The 18,263-nt window shown below is 45.6% G+C and overlaps 1 protein-coding gene across 3 annotated transcripts in view; it reads right to left on the reverse strand.

Moving 5' to 3' along the window:
- Positions 1 to 2,073: 2,073 nt before the first annotated feature.
- plxnb3 (plexin B3) overlaps positions 2,074 to 18,263 on the reverse strand; it is a 55,532-nt gene continuing 39,342 nt past the window's right edge. For all 3 annotated transcript variants that reach the window (XM_031566161.2, XM_031566159.2, XM_031566160.2), the window contains exons 14-36: positions 18,112 to 18,263; positions 17,242 to 17,344; positions 16,304 to 16,440; positions 15,427 to 15,603; positions 15,127 to 15,286; positions 14,685 to 14,909; positions 13,423 to 13,581; positions 12,640 to 12,788; positions 11,520 to 11,620; positions 10,842 to 11,059; positions 9,075 to 9,253; positions 8,749 to 8,815; positions 8,415 to 8,561; positions 7,688 to 7,847; positions 7,344 to 7,447; positions 6,953 to 7,040; positions 6,483 to 6,649; positions 6,143 to 6,303; positions 5,372 to 5,519; positions 4,775 to 4,839; positions 4,384 to 4,459; positions 3,756 to 3,830; positions 2,074 to 3,140 (exon numbers count right to left, since the gene is read on the reverse strand). In XM_031566161.2, coding sequence (XP_031422021.1) covers positions 3,036 to 3,140; positions 3,756 to 3,830; positions 4,384 to 4,459; positions 4,775 to 4,839; positions 5,372 to 5,519; positions 6,143 to 6,303; positions 6,483 to 6,649; positions 6,953 to 7,040; positions 7,344 to 7,447; positions 7,688 to 7,847; positions 8,415 to 8,561; positions 8,749 to 8,815; positions 9,075 to 9,253; positions 10,842 to 11,059; positions 11,520 to 11,620; positions 12,640 to 12,788; positions 13,423 to 13,581; positions 14,685 to 14,909; positions 15,127 to 15,286; positions 15,427 to 15,603; positions 16,304 to 16,440; positions 17,242 to 17,344; positions 18,112 to 18,263 — 3,123 coding nt within the window. In that variant the 3' untranslated portion in view covers positions 2,074 to 3,035. The remainder of the gene's footprint in view (positions 3,141 to 3,755; positions 3,831 to 4,383; positions 4,460 to 4,774; positions 4,840 to 5,371; positions 5,520 to 6,142; positions 6,304 to 6,482; positions 6,650 to 6,952; positions 7,041 to 7,343; positions 7,448 to 7,687; positions 7,848 to 8,414; positions 8,562 to 8,748; positions 8,816 to 9,074; positions 9,254 to 10,841; positions 11,060 to 11,519; positions 11,621 to 12,639; positions 12,789 to 13,422; positions 13,582 to 14,684; positions 14,910 to 15,126; positions 15,287 to 15,426; positions 15,604 to 16,303; positions 16,441 to 17,241; positions 17,345 to 18,111) is intronic.

The following is an 18,263-nucleotide window of genomic DNA, read 5'->3' on the forward strand; positions in this document are numbered from 1 at the left end:
AGCAAACTATACACAATGAAAATACAAAAGAGTAAAACAAGACTATGGTCTCACTTTTCCTTTAGTTCTGCTTACTTTATGAAATCCCCTTATATTTCAGACTTTTCCCTTGTCAAATATGGAGATTTGGCAAGAATATTTAGGTTACTTCATTTGTAAATGTTACAGAATAAAAACTTGGCCATTAGGGCAGATATAATGAATATTAAACTTCAAAGACTTGCGCAGGTTGCAGAATAAAGATCAAGGAAACAAGATGCCTTAAAAGAAGGTATTCATTTCTGAGCACATAGTATTATTCAGACATAATTGTCAGTAAACAGGTTTGCCAAAAGCTTCACCATCATGCACTAGAGGTTTTTACATACATACACACGTGCACACCCATACACACACACACACACACACACACTCAGCAAAACTTGTGAAACACAAGCATCATGCGCTCAGAAACAGCAGCTATTGAAGCTAATGAGTCAATCAAATCACAGGCATGCATTATCTATGCTACGTTACAGTAATTAAGACTACACCAGAGGAGAGACACCGATTGGAAATCAAACAGCCAGACAAACAGAAGCACACGTGAGCAAAGCGTTTCCCCACAGGTCTGAGGCAGTTCCTAATGCAATAAACTGCACTGTAAAGTCAGGATACAACACTCCTGAATTTAACAACGGTTGTGCCAAAATACAGAGGCGAACACAAGTTGGACAACGATACACACAAGGATTTGCAGAGCCCTCAGCAGTTTTCACTCTGTGCCATCTGTTCCTGTGAATTCCTGTGAAAACGTGAGCCATGGCCAGCATTATGTGTTCCTGTTGGCCTAATTACACAGAGTTTACACCAAAACAGGCCAGTCGGGCCTTCAGATCACTCAAGGTCACATACACAATCAAGAAGTTGTATAGATATATGTATATATGTATATAATGGGGTAGGATTACCGAAAATGTAAACACAAAGTGCTAAAGGTAAAAAAACAACAAAAACAAGAAACTACACAAAGTTTTACAATCCAATGATGAATACTAAAATAATCTCTATACACTAGCATCATCACCACCACCTACGACAACAAGAACTGAGTCAATATAAACGTGATCCTGAAAAAGCATTTGGAGTCTCTGAGAGCTCCATTTTGTGAACATTAGAGCAATACTGAGATGAGTAGGATAAGAAGCTGTGATCAAGAGACAGATGCCTTGACCATCCTCATCAACACCTTCAGATCAAGATGTCGAGGGACCCTTGGCAAAGCACCGTGTCATACAGCTCGTGTCTTCTACTTCACAAATGCACAGTCAAAAAGTTAAAAAAAAATGGCAGGCGCCTGTCTCATTTTCTTTTTTTGTGTTCGTTTTCCCCTACTCATTTGGCAAATGTCCAGCTTTCATACTTTAGTTGGTAGTCGTTAAAAATGTTAAAAAGAAGGCACATTTTGGTTATGTATAAATAAGAACTATTTACAGGAAATAAGTTAGTTTGTGTTCAGTGTCTCTTCCGTTTCATGTCCAATCACACTGGCTTTCATGAAAAAAAAAAAAAAGAACAAAATCACCACTGTGACAAACATCAGTTGATAATATATCCACCACTGCTCCACTAGAATCCCACCGCCAGTGACACCTGGATATGCCCACTTCAGTTAACACCCACAGCCCAAATATTGTGGCTTGGGCCTTCTTATTTATTCATTTTAACAATTATTGCTATTCCTCTGTGCTTTGCTATTTCAAAATTTTTTCTAAGGCCAATGTGCTCCGTGGGTCCTTTTGATTGAGATATAAAGAACACTACATTGGAGATTTAAGGGCAGATGTGTACAGTATTATTCTAGGCTCAGTCAGAGTAATAGCAAGGACCTTCCTTCAGTAGTCTATGTTCTATGGCCCCACAAGTGCTGTCCCCTTTCGACAATGAAATGCTATAAATCAATGCACTCACGCATGCATGCACACACCACATAAAACATATGCGCACACACACACACACACACACACACACACACACACACACACACACACACACACACACACACACACACACACACACACACACACACACACACACACACACACACACACACACACACACACACACACACACACACCATTCCTGTTTGTATTTTAAAAAGTGTGTGATCAATATGAGGAAACATCACTTGCTTTGGCACTTGCACTCAGTAACCATGGCGATGGCTGGTTAACGTTTTTGATACTACCCCCCCCCCCTCTAAGTCTGATTATCTCCTAATGTAAGTGAATTACACTTCCATTTTAAGTACACTGGAAAACTAAGTTCCACTAAATTCAGTACAATTTGAAGGGATACAGCAAACTCTCACACATCAGATGATATGAGAATAGTTGTCAAGGAGGTGATTCTTTTTCAAAATGTAAAAGTAAGATACTGGTTCTTTCAGTGGTATGTATACTTTACATTTAGTGGTTACCACATTGGCACCTCACATGATATCAGTAGCAGTGGTACAGCCTGACTGAGCTGGGCACAAACAAGCATTTGAGCTTATGAAGGAGCATTCAACCACAAATAAATACTCAACACCTCCCTCCCACCCCTAATATTAATGTATCCAATATATTAATTTAAGGAAGAATTAGCCAAGCTCACCTTACACATACACACTCTCCTGATAAAAACACACTTCAAATGAACCAACACAAAGACAAGAAAGAGTAACACAGATCTCTGTGGCATTGTAAATGTCCTTCCAGTACAGTTCCCATATCTTGTCCATTTCATGTTGCTATTCCCAGTAATGCACGCCTTTCCCTTTTACTTCCCACTGTTCCAAACAGATGCCAGAGATGGGGTGTATCACATGTCAGGGCAGGAAGTGAAGACAGCTTAGAGTTTTCATTTTGGTTCAACTGCTGGCTTTCACCCGTTGATTGGAGTTTTGCACGACAGGCAGTTCATTGGTCAGATTCATCCTCCTGGTCAACCACTCAGTTACTCAGACACAGAGTGTAAGTTCAGGAGTCAAGGTTCAAAGGTCATGGGGGGAGTCACAGGTCAGTGACTTTGTTCTCCACAAGAGCGGCGACTTGTTGGAGCCGGTAGGCCAACTGCATCTTCTGTCCCGCCGCATCCTCCTCCAGCGACATGATGATCTGCACAAACCAAAGTGGAAGCATTTTTATTTGTGCTGATGTTTCAGTGACCATGCTGTTTTTAGTCAGCCGATCTTTTTTCCCTTTTAAGTCAAGTCAGGTGTATTATGATTGTGCAGTACTTTTCAATGGCTTTTTCTATTGTCTGTAGCTTTTCTTTGAAAACTTTGTATGGTATTACAACATCAAAGGACAGATGTGGGGGGAAAAACAACACATCACAGCTATGTAACCTACTGAAGAATTTGATACGCATCACATCCCGACAGAGATGAATTTCAGAACTGAGACAAGACAGCCAGAGGCTCTCTTATCCACCTCTCTTATTTTCATTCTAACTGCCTTGGTCAGCACCTTGGTTAATTAAGGTTTTCTTTTCATAGCCACGGAAAACATAAAACATCAGTAGACAGCCCCTCCAGAACACATCCTGCTCCTGGGAGCTTTTTAATGGAATATTCATGAGGTGCTTCCCACATTGTGAAAGATGAGAACGGAGAGACCAACGCATAAATCTAAATATGCCTCTGTGCGCCTTCGCGAGAGTGTGGGCTGAAGAGCTGTGCGTAGGTACTGGAAGAGTTAGGGAGGAGCCACGGAAGGGCAGACACTTACCTGGTCGTAGTACTTGTTTATGTACTTGTAGAGTTCATGCAGGGCCACCACACTGTTCATCTCAGACGCAAAGCTCTGAGAACAGAGAGAACGAACAAAGTGAACGGGGTAGTGCCTTTTTGTATTACAAAATATCAAGGAATATTTCCTGCACACGAATATGTCATTAATTGTTCGTCTGGGCCGTGCCCATCTGGTGAATGAATACTGTACATGAGCCCAGGCGAGTGCGCAACAAAGCTAAAAATACATCTCAAAACACACTCAACAGCATGTGACCCATTCGAGTGAATGCGGAAGTGTCCTGACAAAAGCACAAACAGGCTAAGGAGTCAGGAAGATATTAATAAACTCCTTCTCATGATGATGCAGATCGCCTTTCAGGGGCAAACCCCAGAGAAAACTGTTATAGTACGAACACCAATGCTCATTGGTGTATTCACAATAGGGTAAGTCATTAAAGTATGTAAGATTTGCAATATAGCATGAAAAATATAATGAAACTTAACATTACTAAATGTCTGACAAAAATGTCTTTAAAATCAGGTTGACCAGCATTGCTTTGAAAGATTACCATGTCATATATTGTTAAATAAAGGGGTATATAGGATATAGGATAATTACTTACTCCCGATAGCTCAGTGAGTGTCGAGTTCATCTCCTGGTAGCAGCCTGAACCGGAGCTGTGAATGTCACTGTAATACCTACAAAATGAACAGTAACAACCACATTAACATCCAGACGTGCAGACAATCCTATAGACCATATTTACATTTACAACTGCATTTTAACACTTAATCATTTGTATTTAAATTAATTGTTTTAATTTGAAGTTGTACTTCAAACAACACAGACTAGTGTTTACACACACAGTAAGTGATAATTGGCCAAAGCCCAGTAAAATCATGCTCTTCTGCTGGGTATGGTGATACACAGACATGAGAGCATTCAGTATTATTTTCTTTCGTAAACAATAGCTAAACCTGTGGCTAAGCAGAAAGCATGCCTCTTTCTCTCACCTCTCCACCAGCTGCTTGTACCTGGGAATCTCCCTGGCATACAGGAGCTTATTAACGGGAGAGTCCTGGAGGAGAAGAGGGAATAATGATCAAGCAGTCATCATCTGTGCAAAATATCATGGTTGCACTGAATAAGATCAAAACAAAACTAGACTAGCACTGGTTAGCGGAGTAGTAGTACCATAACCTTTTGACAAGGGCCATAAAAGGGTCAAACATTTATGGTGCAGTTAGTTAGGCAAGACAATTGTATTCAATTTAGTGTTATATAAATTGTGCCATTGACATTGGCATTACAACACAGTGTTCCATGTAAAGTATGGTTAATAACTTCTCAAGGCAGTGCAAACAGACTTTCTACACTTTAAAGAGAAGAGGCTAATTCCCAAGTGGTATTAGATGATTAAGACAGTGCTTAGCAAGCACTTGTTTAGAAACTTCATCTCAAACTTCAACTAAGTATCATGCAGGCATACATTATAAATTACTGCAGTGCTTGTGTTGCTCAAAAACTGAGCCCTTGAACTTGCTACATGTCAATTCCAATTCCTTCAGCGAAAAAGAATGTCGGAGTGGATTCTGAGGAGGTGCACCTACCCGCCCCACTTTGTGCTCCGAGGTGGTGCAGGAGTCGATGAAGGTCTGTGCGATGACTGAGAGAACTGCGTCCACGCTGTCCGTGACCTGCACGTCGAACACAAACTGCGGGTTCTTCAGGATGTTCACCCAGAACCTCAGAGGAAGGCTGCCGAGGCAGACACAGAAAGGCCGACAAGAAAAAAACGTTACTACGATCACCACATTTAAGGTACAGCCCTCAGTCGTCCCCTCTGCACTTGTTTATGACTTTATGAATCCCTGATGCCACCTTAAAAACTGTTTACTTCAATTAACTCTAAATCCTTGCATTGTTTACAGCTCTCTCAAACCACAGCCAATCTAGCAAGTGGCCACTTATTATGAGTGTGTATGATAGCCGCAGAGGGTGAAGGGAAAGGCACCACATACAGGAAAAGGGAACGGACCAGGTTTGCTGGAACACTTGCTACACTGCTTGAGATGTAGTTACAAGAGATGTATTTTTGACCATGCAAGGCCAGACATTCCACACAATCTCAGGGGCTGGTCTACTGTGATGAATCACACCGGTAAATCATGTTTCAATACAAAATAGTATCTTGTATGATTTACAACACTGCTGCAACTCAAAAATGTATCCCAGACAAGGACATCCAAGGGCGTGTTACAATCCTGTTTGGAGGGGGCATGTTTATGCTGCGCCCCACATTAGTGCTGCTGCTTAAACAGATAGGACATAGACAGCAACCAGCAGCAGTATATTCGGCTCCATTTGCAGCCTGAGGTCACCTGTTGGTTTTCCAGATATGAACCGTCTCTGGGTCATCAATGCCATGCTTCTCTGCCATGTCGTCCAGGAAGTCGAAGAAGTACCGGACGGCAATGGGCGGCGGCCGCTTGGTGCTGAGGATGGCCACAAACACGTCGTCCACGAACTTCTGCAGAGTGCCCTGAGGGGGTGGAAGAACACATTCGGTGCACTGCAGTTATATCCAAGTCCAGAGTATCCACTAGGTGTCTCTAACAGGGGTGCTTTGGCCCTCTCTATTACTCATACTGTGTGTGTGTGTGTGTGTGTGTGTGTGTGTGTGTGTGTGTGTGTGTGTGTGTGTGTGTGTGTGTGTGTTACCTTCATGGAGAGCAGGCGTGTGAGGTAGATCTCAGGGATGGCTTTGGCCCTCTCTCTCTCCCTCATGCTGCTCTTGCGGTGTTTGGGGATCTCTGGGTCCTCGCTGGACTTGACCAGGTGCCACAGCCGCTGGCCCTCCTCCTCCTCCCCCTCCAGCATGGGGGTCTCTGAGGGGCACACAGGGAGAGGAACACACATGAATGTCAGCTCTTACAGTGGGAGATAGTTCAATATATGTTTATATTTAATATAATATAAATATATTATATATTTAATATGTGTTTATGTTAATATAACGTCCTTTATCTAAACTGTGACCAAAAAAAAAATCTTTAGTACAAAATAAGAGTTTTTACCATTAACATTAAGAGCTCTATGCAAACCTTAACTAGCTGTTAAACCTCATGTGTTGCTTTGTTGTTTGTTAATTAATTGTTAGTTTCTTTTTGGGAAAACTTGTAAAGACTTACTCTCCCCAGTCTGGTAGACCTGATTGATGCCCATGACGACGGAGCTCTGAGAGCGAGGTATGAGTGCTACTGTGGCCAAATCTGGGACCTGGAGAAGACAGGAGAGAGGGGAGGACAGTGGAGGAGAGGAAAAGGAGGAGCACAGGGTGTGAGAGAGAAGAATAAGATAAAAGAAGAGAGGACGGGAAGGGATGACAGAGGTAGCAAGAGTGGAGAGTAAGAACAGAAGTTAGAACAGAGGTAGAACAGAAGAAGAAGAGAGGGAGAGCAGACGGCCAAACAGAGGAGAGAAAGGAGAGAGCTCAGATGAAGAGGGCAACTTTAAGTGTATGTGGAAAAATAATAACAATCACTATTACATTTGAACTCTGGGACTGAGAGCCACTGGTACCTTGTAGTGCTGCAGGCTGTTGATTTTTTTCCAGCGACCCTGGATGATGCCCGTCACATCATCATCTGACAGGGTCAGGTGGCCTGCCTGGCCTGCCCTCCATTCTGGGAAAGCAAGGGAACCAATAATCAATCAACCCCCCCTTTAAATGGCCGTGCCTGTTTACCAGAGCTGCATTTTAGATGTGCTCACCGCTGTTTAACTCTCTGCCCTTTTTTAATTTGCTATTTCACCACAAGGTCATGCAGGTCACTTTAAACCATTTCTGTGTTTGTGTGTGTGTGTGTGCGTGTGTGTGTGTGTGTGTGTGTGTGTGCGCACAGCGTGCGTGCACTGCGCCATACCCAGATCCAGAGAGTCGGCTGAGGGTCTCTGTGAATAGGGCATCCCTTTGTAGAGCTGGTCCAGGATCTTGTCCTTCACCTGGGTGATGGTGTCAATGTCCAACACCTTCACCGGGCAGGCCTGCACCTCCACACCAGTCTTCACCATCACCGTCAGGGTCTGACAAGGAGAGACAAAACCAGTCATTCTCTCTCTAAATCACTGGCCGGTGCTCTGTGTCAAAGCTATGGATTGCATTTAAGAGGGACTGATTAGATGATGAAGTGGACCCTAAAGGTGTTTGTAAATCTGACCAATAATATACAGACGGTTATTAAATATGTGTTTAGGATATGGACACTGGTCTCTGAGCACAGTATGCTTCTGTTGTAATAGCTCTGGTTACGTGTGGTCAGAGCATAGGCATGTTGGGTTGGAGTTGTTAGATTCGGACAGCTGGTCTCCGCTGCCTGTCCTAAAGTGAGGAGAGCAGCAGAACGAATGGGGCCCTCTGGTGTGGCTGTGTGACGAATGGGGAGGCGAAATGTTGGAGGATAAACAGATCATCCAGATACACACACAGATGGTGAACAAGAGAAAAAGAGCAAAGAGAGAGAGAGAGAGAGGGAATGAGGAAGAGAATGAGGGGAGGGGGTGATGTGACAAAGAGATACAGAGGGAAAAATACAAAATGAAGGAGAGAGGAAGGGAGATGGCACGAGAGAGAGAGAGAGAGGAAACACATACCATGGATGTGTAGTCGATGTCTTCCCTCAGGAGATGGCTGTCATTTAGTGTGCGTTTAGCCTTGCCTGTCACAGCATCCACTGGCCCTTTGTCCACCTGGTACTTAATAGCCCTGTAGAGCATGTATAGAGGCTCTCCTGCCACCTCCTGTGGACACACAGACACAGACACACGAATCAATAACCAGAAAAGAGCCATCCAATTTGACATATGTCAGAACTCAATGCTTCCTGGACAATTTATTTGGAGTGCATAATAGATTATCCTATCAAACGTCCCCGACCTAATCACAGACGACTCTCTTGAGCCAGAAGCATAAAGATGATTCACTGACCTTGAGGAAGGAGTAGAGACAGATGGACATCCAGTTGGTCAGCATCTTCTCCACCACGGTCTCAGTCCTGATGTAGGAGACATGACACATTCAACCCTCGGAACTCATCTGAGCCTGATAACACACTCAACCCTGAGTTACACACTCAACTCTGAAAATACACTCAACCCTGAGTTACACCTGACATTATGCTGGCCTAATCTATTAATCAGGCTATACATGTCATAAATAGATTAGAAAGAGAGACTGAGACCACAGCCGGGGATTGAGTGGTTCGATGGTAAACCTAATTCTCCAGAGCTGCGGGGCGCCGTCCAGTGACCCACCTGCGCAGCATGAGCTTGGGGTTCTTGTCCACGTACTGATGCACCAGGTCGCCCAGCAGCGTTTTCATGATGTCGGTGAAGTACTCCAGCTTGTCGTGCAGTGCCATGGTGAGCAGCGAGGCCACGTAGCCGCGGTCGCGCTGCGAGAAGCTCTGCTGGGCCTCCAGCGTGTGGATGAACTACAGGAGGAGGCGGAGGAGGAGGAGGAGGGTTGGGGGAGAGACAACACCGTTAGCCTAGAGGCCAGAGCCACAGGGGGGGCTCGACATGACAGTTTTTGTGCTTGTGAAGGGAGGCCGTGCATAAACAACAACACGGGGGTGAGGAGAACAACAACAACAGCAGCGGGATTTGTCTATAGGTCAGAAAACAGAGCCAGCAGGATGGAGTGACAAGGCAAAGGGCCATCATTACACAGTGCAACAGATGAACAATATTGGATTGTTGGCAAATATAGGACCATTACTGCTGTGGAAATTACGGTAATAATAATGGTGTCATTTCTACTGTGAGAATATATGGGAGCAGAATAACTGTCAGTGGTGTGAAGAACAGAACAATGATATCACCAGTCATGATCAGAAGAGCATGAGCAGCGATACGAAGACATAGAGAAACACCAGGATGGAGACTTTAAGTCTGAACACAGATCCACCTGGAAAACGTGACGCACATTGTGCCGGGTCACGTCTTCCAGGTGGATCTGTGTCATTAGCGCCTAATTAGCGTACTGTCAGCGTGATGTACTGTGAAGCTATTACAGTATTTCTGTGCTAGAATGTGTTGCAAGATCTACTGTGAAGCTATTACAGTATTTCTGTGCTAGAATGTGTTGCAAGAGCAGTGTACTGCTGGGTTTCCATCACAGGGATGAACTCTGATCACGTGTCAACTACACCCTCCCAGCCTGTGCAAGAGAGAAGGAGGATGCGTCGTGATTAACAGTGAAGTATTCATATTTTATTATGATTTTTGGGTGGAGTGAATGCAGCATCATATGCTCAGTAAGTGCTGCACGTAATTTTGTTTAGGAACTCTCTGGGTGTCGCAAACATCCTTCAAAAGACCACGTCCGTCTGCTGTTAAAGAAGTGACAGTTGTGAAGCACATGGGTGACACCAGTCTCCTCCAAACTGAGCGGAAGGCTGAGAAAACGGAGATGAAAAACTGTGGATGAATAATTAAGGGCGATGAAATATTAAAGCAGGCTTCTGTCTCTTTTTGTTTAGTCATCACAGGGCTCAAGAGCAGCACAGAACGCGTGCGCTTTACTGAATATACGTAACACAGCGCCTCCGCAGGATGCTCATCTATATTTCAGAGGAGGTGCATGATTTTATAAACATGCGGTCCGATCATAGCATCTTTGCATTTCAACAGCATCTTATCAAAGAGATGCTCTCCCATAAAATCTCATTCACGGCATTTGCTTGGGATGAGGACATGTCGCACACACACACACAGACACACAGTTCTCATTACGATCTTCTGCCCTGTCTGTGGAGGTAGGATATTTCCTGACTTGCTGTCCAAAGTGTCACCCAACACACCCACACACCCACCCACCAGCTGATCAGATGCCGTGTTAATGAGCCTCGTGAGAGGTGGAGGGTGAGGCCCCCCAGTCACATTCACTGCCACATCACAAGATTGAGCTCTGATGCCAGAGGCAAATGGTTCAAACACATTTTCCGTTCCTGATACACCTCCATAGAGCATTCAGATGCAGTGTCTGGCTGAGCCTGGAGAGGGCAGCATTGAGCTCACCCGGATGAGGAAGAGCCTGTTGTTGAGCAGGTTGTTGAGCTGGCCCAGGCCCTGCTCCACCGTCTGCCGCCGCGAGTCGGGCAGGTCCAGGTTCTGGCTCAGTGGTGCCCCCTTCTGGCCAGGAAAGAAGATGCGCTCCGCGTATGTGCGGTAGTCCAGCAGGGGGATCCCCGGCCCCCCCACATCACTGCTCAGGTCCATCATCTCAGTCATCAGGTCTGGGGGAGGACAGAGAGGAGAGGAGAGGAGAGGAGAGGAGAAGAGAGGAGAGGGAGGAAGACAGCAGAGGAAAAGAGAGGAGGAGAGAAGTAGAGAGAAGAGAGGATGAGAATTATGTGGCAGAGGAATGTAAGAAAAGACAGGAATAAAACAGAGAGAGAGAGAGAGAGAGAGAGAGAGAGAGAGAGAGTAACAGGGTCAGGAATAATGCCAGGCAAGCCATTATGCAAGATGCATTTGGATGCATTTAGGCAGTCTAGTTACTGGATAATTATCCGTGTTTTTGGCTGCGGTGGCTACAGTTTCGTGCCTACTGGCAACAACATGCCTTGAAAAATACAACATGTCGGAGAATTATTTTCCGCCACATTTTGGTCTACACAGACAGAAAAAGCCCATGCAAGAGAGCGAGCACAAGCTACTTGGTGGAGCCGCCGGCTCTCGGGGGCTGGCTGGTACCTGTGAACTCTTTCCGGCACTGATCGCCAACATTGATCTCCAGCGTCTCCAACTGGACCAGAACCTTCTTGTAGTCTCGCAGGGCCTGCTTACTCTTCCTCCTGGAGATGCCAAAAACGATGTTATGTGCGAGAAGACAAGGGCAACTGTTGAACCCCCCCCATCCCTCATTCATCTTCACGCTTGCTTCTGCCAAAACGTTTTTATTTTTTTCTCCCTTTCCTCTCTTGTCTCTCGCTGATGAATGGTGAATATTCTCAGCATGTGGCTCTCTTTTGTTCCTTCCAGGCTATGGATTACTCTTCTGTAATAGGATCAAATTACCAGGCTTGACTGGAGCTTTCGCCCACAGTCATTTACAATTTCATACTACGGGGAAGAGCGACAGTTGGGTGCATTGAGCGGAGCATGTGTGCCCACACCTGCCCGTATTATCCCACACGACACAGGCGACGAGCGCTGGAGCCCCGACATGCCGTCTTCTCCCAATCTGACACATTCCACACAGGATGAGTGGCTGTGAATAGGCCTTAGTGAACGCAGCTCATGTGGACATGAGAGCGATGCATACTAACAACGGTATCTGTGGCTTATCCATACCAGCATGGTGCCAAGACCGATGCAGGGGTTTAAGCCTGTGAGTGCACTGTTGATAAGATACGTACGCAGAATGCATCTTCAGGCAGAGCTTTAGTGTCGTGACCAAAAGAACACAGTGTACCTCTACATGTGGATGTCTGATCTGTGGCCATATCAGCGAGGCGAGGCATGCTATATTTGTGGCAGTTATCAGATTTTGATTGACATTTGGTCGATCGATAGAGCTGTGTATCCAAACTGAATTATATGATCAGGTCATTTATCAAAGTCTCCCTGCGATTTCCAACCTTAGTTCTCTTCCTTTACCATAGTACTGTGTGTGTGTGTGTATGTGTGTGTGTGTACGTCCACAGTGATGCTTGTATTTGTGTGTGTGTGTGTACGTCCACAGTGATGCTTGTATTCGTGTGTGTGTGTAGGTCCTGATGCTTGTATTCTTGTGTGTGTGTTTGTGTGTGTATACGTCCACAGTGATGCTTGTATTTGTGTGTATGTGTGTGGGGTGGGGGTACTTTCTAACCTGTACATGAGGATGATGACCAGCACCACCAGCACCACCACTGCAGCGCTGGCCGCCAGCCCCACCTGAGCAGCCAGGGGCACGGGGGACGGGTCATCTGTGTCATACTGCACTGGGCCCAGGTCATACACCAGCTCCCCCATCTCCACCTGACAGGGAACACAGCCACAAACACGCTATGGTTAGCTAGCCCTGACACACATTCTCTTTCACAAACACACACCAGTTAGAACTCTCACACACACTTACACCAGTTAGAACACACACACCAGTTAGAACACAATCTCCCTCACAAACACACCCTGATTATGCGCATACACACACCAGAACACAACACAAACTGTTCAAACAGTCTGTGATGACACCTCATCCGATTCATTAGAAAAGATGTAATTGCACAGCTATTGCCAGTTATAAACTGGTAATACCAGTCGAGTCATTTCAGACATGTTGACATCCTGTAAGAATGTTTGTGTGTGCCTGCACATGTGTGTGTGTGTGTGTGTGTGTGTGTGTGTGTGTGTGTGTGTGTGTGTGTGTGTGTGTGTGTGAAGGTATGCATGCATGTTTGTCTTTGTGTGCATACCTCTGTTGAAACTACAGTGGACAAATTCACAGGCAGAACCCGGAAGACGTGCAGATGTGTGAATATTGGAATGTTGTACTTTGTCAGTACATTCTTGAGGTTAATGAGTGGGTTAGGAAGTGATGTGTGCGTGCATGTGTGTGTGTGTGTGTGTGTGTGTGTGTGTGTGTGTGTGTGTGTGTGTGTGTGTCACTCACTTGCAGTCTGGGCAACTCTGACTCGTCTGTGCCAAGTGGCTGTTCCTCTGGAGGTTCGCAGTACAGGTGTGTACTGTCCAGCGTCTTCACCTCACACTTTTGGTTCCCCAGCCGAGCCACCACCTCCTCACGGGTCATGGCCAGCATCAGACCTTCACCCTGAATGTCCAGACACACATCATCATCAGGCCTTTACACTGAAAGTCTAGACACACATCATCAGGCCTTCACCCTGAACACCTTTACCCTCAACATCCAGACACACAACGTCACCATCATCAAGATTATTAACACCCATATACACCCTCACAACACAGTGACAATTAAGCGCCTAGTTAACACTGACACACACATTGCAATTTACCACTGTAGGTCCAATCAGAATTTCTCAGAATTTTTTTTTCATTCTCTGCCATCTAAATGGGCCTCTCACTATAAGTGTCTCAGAGTTCTAAATGACTTACACCATTAACAACTAAAGCAAAACCCACACTCAGGCTGATGACTTGCTGATGACTCACAGAAGACTCACTCCTCACGAGTCATCACAAGTTAGAGACACTAGAGTCATCACAAGCTAGAGACACTAGTCCCACTGCTACATATCATGTATCAATACCAAACAGCATCAGCATAACCAGCAGCTAATTCATATTCAGCACTGGTTCCCTCAATACCACAACATTAAAACCTCATATAGTCAACACCGAACCACACATTCCAATTCATCACCAACTATGAAGCATAGATCCACCATTAAGTGCATATGCGTTCGGAACAGCAACAGTATATGGAAAATCACAAATGAGTTACTTCCCTTGAGTCACTGCAAGGTGCAACAGTCCTTTTGCGTAAACAATACGCATCAAAGAGCATCAGCACTGTTATCAGTATCAACATAACCTTATCAACACAGGGGAGCGTCCATAAAAAATCAACGTCAGCGTCTCACCACCACCACAGACCACATTTCCCCTGCACACAATCAGCAGCATATCAGCACTGACATCAGCATCAGCAGAAAAAGCAACCCTAACACACCACAGACTCCCCTTATAGAACTCCACCATTCATACCAAATACCAACAGAGAACCAATGAAACCAAAACATCAATAGACCATTCCTCACAACAGGGAAACAGAAGTTCACAGTCACAATTCCATGTTAATGTGTGCCTGTATATAACAATGGCTAAACTGAAATAGATTATTAAATTCAACACAGCAAAAGACAGGAGGGGTCATTTAAAAAGGTCTCTGACCTCCACGGCGATCACTCCTCCTGGTTTGAAGCGATAGGGGGCGTCTGCTAGGTCGGAAAGCGTTGGGTCGGGGTGGAATGTGAATTTCTTCCCCGTGATGCTTTCAAAGTCCAGCTCCAGGTTGTCCAGCTCGAACCACACGCTGACCACCTTCCAGTCTCGAGGAACCTTTGGGGTCAGGCAGGTCATCCGGTCTGACATCACGTCAACACAGCGCTCCTGTTTCTGCAGTAAAAACAATCCACAAGAAAGCATCAAGGCATTGATCTACACTGCCTTAAAATGAACTGTACTGTACTGCATCAGCTACAAGCGAACAAATGCATTAGTATCTTAGTGCCAGAAATGTTAAGACCTCAGCACGGTAATGACTTGTTTTTACTTCACTGTAATCCAACAGGATTAGGTACAGTACATCTGCAGCTTCTGTAAAGTGGTGTACCTTTATCCTGCTACTGTTGAAGGCCACATGGGGACCTTTTAGAGACAAGTATCGTCTCCTTCGCACCAGGAAGTTGCCCACCGGCTCCACCCACATGGACATCATTGGCTGCTGGATAATGTCAAAGTTCTCCCCTCTCACTGTGATCTTCCGTCCGCCCCTGAAAAGCATCGACACAAGAACGTTTTTTTGTTTTTCTAAAAACGTCAGCCGTAATTGGAAAGCTCTCGCTCTCTCACAGTGTAATTAGACATCTTCCTCGCCGGGGGGTAGGATACTTTGAACACCCGCGCGGCTCACCCGTAGAAGCTCTCGGCAGGGGCGGCATCCGTAATAATGGGGTCCTTTAAATAGCGGAACACCGCGTTTCCCACAGTCCTCTCCGCCTTGCCGAAGAGGACCCGGACCGTGAGCTCAGTGGTGTGGTTAGCGCGGCTGGTGCGGCAGACCAGCTGGGTGTCGTTCATTTCCTCCTTTCTGGAGCAAGAGAGGGAAAAAAAAAAAAAAAGGAGAAATAATCAGAGTATGTTTTTTAATAATGAGTCACACGCTGTAGATTTATAGGCCCTCTGTATTTTGCACTTCCTGTAGGGTATTTGCTGTTGTCTTTGTTAATGGGTGTGCTTGAGGGGGTGCGTCTTTATGTAAACGCTTCCCTGTTCTGCCTGTGTGTGTGTGTTTAGCCAGGTGATCTGTTTGTGTGAGCCATTGTGCTTGTTTTGTGTGTTTGTGTGCGTTGTATGTTTGTGTGTGAGTGTTATGCGATGTTTATTAAGCCCTAGTCTCCTCTCCGAGATAGTGATCTGCAGTACGCCTCAGGAGACAGCCTGCCGTCCTCGTCTCCGTTTGACCTGTAAACTGCAGCAGGCGCATGACACACTCTGGAATTCAGTCAGCAGGAAAGAGCCCTGTGGGGGGGTGGGGGGGTGGCAGGGCGGGGGCTACATAACAAGCCTCAAGCAATCATTACATCAAGACCGGTCAGCTGACCTCCTGCTAGTGTACCTTCTGCGGCTCAGCTGATAGAGCATGGAATGATGGGAGTAGGGAGGACACCAACTGACTGAAATGTCTACAATGGTGAATGTGACTGCACTGAGGGAGGGAGGACTATATGTACGGAGTAAATATATGCGAATGTGCGCTGCTTAGTGAGACAGCGCGTTGTGCTGCTTACATGACGCAGGGCTGCTGTCCTATGAAGGCCTTGAGGTCGCTCTTCTGTCCGGTGAGCAGGTGGGAGCCCTTTACGGTCAGAAGGGTGCCACCCGACACAGGGCCCTTATCGGGCTCAATGCCTAGCAGGTGAGGGTCCTGTCACACACACACACACAGACACAAACACACACACAGGCACACAAACACACACACACAGAAACACAAAACACAGACACAAACACAGGCACACACACAGACACACAGACACGGACACACACAGGCAAACACACACACACACACACACACAAGCAATCACAGAAAGGAGAACAAATACACAGCCATATAGACACAGACACACACACACACACAGGAGTTCAAACACACAGACACAACAAAGAGGTAATGATGTAAGGTTTCTCTGTAGGTAAGTCAGACTTCAGAAGCCTTCAGAACACACGCTCACAATGAAAAATACTCTCCTGACATTACATAAACAACTGTGTACGAATACTGAAGATTGAAAGCAAACCCCCAATGTAACAGAGGGAAAATAAACATTCACGTGGAACCAGGAAGGCAAAACATTTTTTACTGGAATTAATGTCAGAAGTTTTAAGTATGAAATATTTACGTCTTAAAGCCTTTGATGTTTTTTTTGTTTTTTGCTTGATTTTTTATTCCTTTAACCTAAGGGCATGTTTTTCAATCATATTTTGTGGTGTGTGGTGTGGTGAAGAAGCTCCAACAGTTAAGGACTGAAAGGGAGGGTGAGAGCTGCATGCTGTGTGTGCGTCTGGTGGTGTGTGTAAGCATGTGTACTCACTGTGGTTTGGGTGTGTTTTTGCGTGAATGTCTTTTAAATAGAAATGAATGTTGGATGGATATGTATCTGTCTGTGTGTGTGTGTGTTTCGGAGGGGCATGCAGTGTGTTTCCGTAAATAACGGGGCCCTCTTACTTGATAAGTGAATGACTGCTGTGACTGTCCTGGTGGAGAATCTCCCACAGTGATCATGACGGGCCCTTTAATCTGTCTGCTGGGTTGCAGCTCACACACAATCCTGTGGACCAAACACACACACACACACACACACACACACACACACACACACACACACACACGTCAGTGCCAAGCCATAGACAATTACAGCTTATTTAAAGTGCGAGTGAGAGAGAGAGAGAGAAACACACAACTCTATCTCAGGATGCTGGGTTCACTCATCAGAAATAACTCGGTAAACAGGATGTGTGATTCAGAGGCGGTGCAGTGGCACATTGTCTGAGCTGATTTCCAGGGCAGCCTTTAAAACAAGCAACACAGGCAGCGCCACCACGGCCTTCGAATACCACGCGCAAGGAGCCCAGCACCAAAATGGCCTACACAAACAACCGCTTCAAGTGCAGGAAATACCAGCCCAGTCATCTACTCTCCATTAATAGTTAGAAAATGCAGCTATACTGGGTGCATGGAACAAACTGTCCAAGTGAGTTCGCAGTCCGGCTAAGGGATTTACATAGAAATGAACCATTGTATCACTATGCACGGATCAGTCGGTTCATTTATATGATCTTGAACACCCGTGAAATAATGCATGTTTTTTATGGAATGCAAATTAATTCAGGGGGCACGGTATTTCAAAGCATTTTGATGCACACCGGTAGTACTGACTAAATGCTTCCAATAGAGTCAATCATGGCATACCACTATGTAACCTCTATACCCTGGATAATCGTGCATTATGAAAGAGCAAACCACAGCGAGACCACAGCCAGGCCTGAGTGTGGTGTGTGTGTGTGTGTGTGTCTGTGGTGTCTGTTCTGCTCTCACCTGGTGGATATGAGGTAGCCCTCAGGCAGAGGCTCACACCTCACCCCGGCCACAGTCACCCCATGCTGGATGTCCTCGAAGCGCTGGCCCAAGTTGGACCCCCATATGCTCACGTGGATGCCCCCCTCCAGAGGCCCTGTGGTGGGCTGGAT

The sequence above is a fragment of the Clupea harengus genome, chromosome 4 (genome assembly GCF_900700415.2).
Source record: "Clupea harengus chromosome 4, Ch_v2.0.2, whole genome shotgun sequence".
Classification (NCBI taxonomy): Eukaryota; Metazoa; Chordata; class Actinopteri; order Clupeiformes; family Clupeidae; genus Clupea; species Clupea harengus.